At 51.3% G+C, this 3,030-nt stretch overlaps 1 protein-coding gene across 1 annotated transcript; it reads right to left on the bottom strand.

Moving 5' to 3' along the window:
* Nucleotides 1–307: 307 nt before the first annotated feature.
* Nucleotides 308–2,801, bottom strand: LOC119292335 (tryptamine 5-hydroxylase-like). The gene is made up of 2 exons (XM_037571183.1): nt 1,833–2,801; nt 308–1,079 (listed from the first exon to the last, which is right to left on the bottom strand). The coding sequence occupies exons 1-2, from the start codon at nt 2,733–2,735 to the stop codon at nt 444–446; spliced, it is 1,539 nt and encodes a 512-aa protein (XP_037427080.1). The 5' UTR covers nt 2,736–2,801; the 3' UTR covers nt 308–443.
* Nucleotides 2,802–3,030: the final 229 nt, after the last annotated feature.

Genomic DNA, 3,030 nt, shown 5'->3' with positions numbered 1-3,030 from the left:
AAAAACAAAAACCCCAACCCCTGAACTGCTGACGCGTGGAAGCGTTTTGGTCCCGGTTGGTGGCACCAACCGGGACAAAAGGCCCTCCTGCCTGGGCAAGCCGCACCGGCCACTTGGAGCCCCATATGTCCCGGTTCCTGGGCGAACCGGGACGAAAGGTATTGGGCTTTAGTACCGACCCTTTTGTCCCGGTTCGGCAACCGGGACAAATGGGCCTCATGGACCGGGATAAATGGCCCGTTTTCTAATAGTGATTTGTCCATTTTCTTGAAAACAATCGGTATTATATAAGGAGCATGCATACTTGTTAGCTCATGTAAACTTGTTAAGCATCACTTGATAATTCCCACCACAGTTCCTTACATAAGGTGCTTGAAGTTTAAGATGTGCGGCACTGAGCGCAGGGGTGGCTGCACCTTGGCTCCCAGCAAGATTTCTGATGTTTACTCCCCCTTAAACTCATACATGTCGCTTTTCCTGACGGCAACGAAGAGCGGCTCCTTCTTCTTTGTGGCTAACCCAAAGCTCTCTTCTACACTGATGTCCTCAGCGCGCACGCCCTCTGGCAGGGCCCACTCGAAGTGATACATCAGTTTGGCCAGCGTTAACTGCACAGTGGGTAGTGCGAACGTGTAGCCTGGGCACCCTCTCCGACCACCGCCAAACGGCATCAGCTTATAGTCCCGGTCCTTGAGGTCGATCTCGCCGCCGGCGATCTCGAACCGTTCTGGCCAGTACTCTAGTGGGTCCTCCCAAATCTCCGGGTCCCGACCCAGGGCAAAAGTGTTGATAAAGATGCGGGTCTTGGCCGGGATGTCATAGCCGCCAAGGGTGCATGCGACAATGGACTCCCGAGGCACAAGCAGCGGAACCACCGGGTGCAAACGGAAGGTCTCCTTGATGATGGCGCGCATGTAGTGGAGCTCAACGAGGTCCGACTCTTCCACCTGACCCTTGGCACCCACGACCCACCGGACCTCGTCCTGCGCTTTTCTTAGGATGCGTGGGTGGCGCATCAGCTCTGTCATCGTCCACTCTATCGTCGCAAACGTCGTGTCTGTGCCGGCGATGAATATGTCCTGAAACCACAACATAGTGGACATTGCCATAGTGAAACCACAACCCGACGGTAGGTTTTTCATGACCATTTAAACACAAAGTATTACGGGGTTTTGTATAAATAAAGGATAAAAAATCAATATTTAGTAGATGATATCAAGAGCTACTCGAGTTATCTATATAGCAAGTTCAACATTGAAAATTCCTTTTGGCTCTCAGGCTTCATGATTGAGCCCGTATTTGAGAAAGTAAAATTAATAATAATCTGATTTTCAAGTTTCAAAAAATTCTGAAAAAGTACATATTACCTGTTTGTAAAGTTTCACATGAAATATATTTTGATGTTGAGAAAATAATAAAATCATGTATTTCTAGCACATATAATTTCATTATAAAATTACATGGATTTTTTTGTGTACCTCACGGAAATACTTATTGGAGAAATGCATGAATCTAGACGTATTTTAGATATAGATGCATTCAATTTTATCCATCTCTCCGACAAGTATTTCAAGATGGAGGGAGTATTTCGTCATGAAATTTCAAAGACATCTCTAACTATGTGTGCATCATTTTCATGTTTTTTTAACTAAAAACATTGTTTTGTGAATTTTTTTAAATTTTGGCCTCCATGGAGTCCTTTTTTTCGAAAAAGGGTGGATTTTATTAGCTCAAAACGAAGCATCAAGAGAATACAAACATGATGAGTACACACCCGGCCTCTGCACAGCTAGGGTGGAGTCCTGGAGAGCCAAAGTGGGCGAGTGGCGTACCAAGACGATGGATTTGAGGTTGTCGTCGGTGAGTGGGACTTTTAGATCGGCCGCCTTCTGGGCGCGGAGGAGGACGTCGACAAAGTCCTCGTCTCGGTCGCCGGGGATGCGCTGGCGCTGGCCGCTGATGTGCTCCTCGATGATTTCGTCACAGACCTCGCGGAGGTCGGCCAGGCAGCTCTTCAGCCGGCGGCGGAGTCCCGTCAGGGTGCTCGCGAGAGGCTCCAACTCCGGGAAGAAGTCGCCTATGGCGAATCCGGCATAGAGGTCTTGCGACTCGGCGAGCACCGCGGCGAGCTTGTCGTCCTTGCCGTGCGGAAACCGGCGGCCAAAGGCGATGCGGCAGAGCACATCGTTGGCCAGGTTGAGGAGGCACTTGCTGAGGTTGACGGAGGTCTCCGTCGTCGAGGCGCTCTCCGTGAGGTGCGCGAGGAGGCGGCGGAGCTCCTCGTCCCGGAAGCTTCCGTAGGTGGCCACTCGGCGCGGCGAGACGAGGTCGGAGACGACCACCCTCCGCACCATCCGGTGGTAGGCCCCCGCCGGCGCGAACGTCACGTCGGAGCAGCCGAACGAGAGGAACTGCCCGGAGAGGAGGTGTGGCCGGGACGCCATTGCCGCGTCGTTGGTGGTGAGCGCCTCGCGCGCCAGGTCGGGCTTGGAGATCACCACGGCCGGGATGCTCCCGAGCTGAAGCCGGAGGAGCGGAGCGCGCATGCTCCTGGCCAGCTCTGCGAGTGCGTGGTGGGGCATGTCCGTCATCAGGTGGAGGTGGCCGATCACAGGCCACCCGGGCGGCGAGGGCGGGAGCCGCAGCGGCGACCGGCTCCGTGTCGCGCAGTAGACGTACGTGCCGGAGAGGACCAAGAGAACAATGGACACATACGAGGCAAAGTTGAGCTCCATGATGTGAGTCTCTACCTAGTTGGCTTAGGTGCAAGGTGCAAGGTGCAAGTCCAAAAAGATATGGCTCTTAACGGGTGGCCTAGTGGTTATGCATGTGTGCGGTTCTACCTTTTATAGTGTGATGGTCATAACTTAATTATCATCTAACCAGGAAGAGTTAGTAATGTAGTGCAAATTTTGTTTTACAAAAGTCAAACATGCGTGCATATGTTTGACCAAATTTTCAGTATAAACTATTAACATCTAAAATGCTAAATAGATAAAATACAAAATTATTCTTCTTGATGAATCTAAT

The sequence above is a fragment of the Triticum dicoccoides genome, chromosome 4B, assembly GCF_002162155.2.
Source record: "Triticum dicoccoides isolate Atlit2015 ecotype Zavitan chromosome 4B, WEW_v2.0, whole genome shotgun sequence".
Lineage (NCBI taxonomy): Eukaryota > Viridiplantae > Streptophyta > Magnoliopsida > Poales > Poaceae > Triticum > Triticum dicoccoides.
Note: the sequence above shows the minus strand (reverse complement) of the source record. Positions and strands in the feature narration are given on the sequence as shown.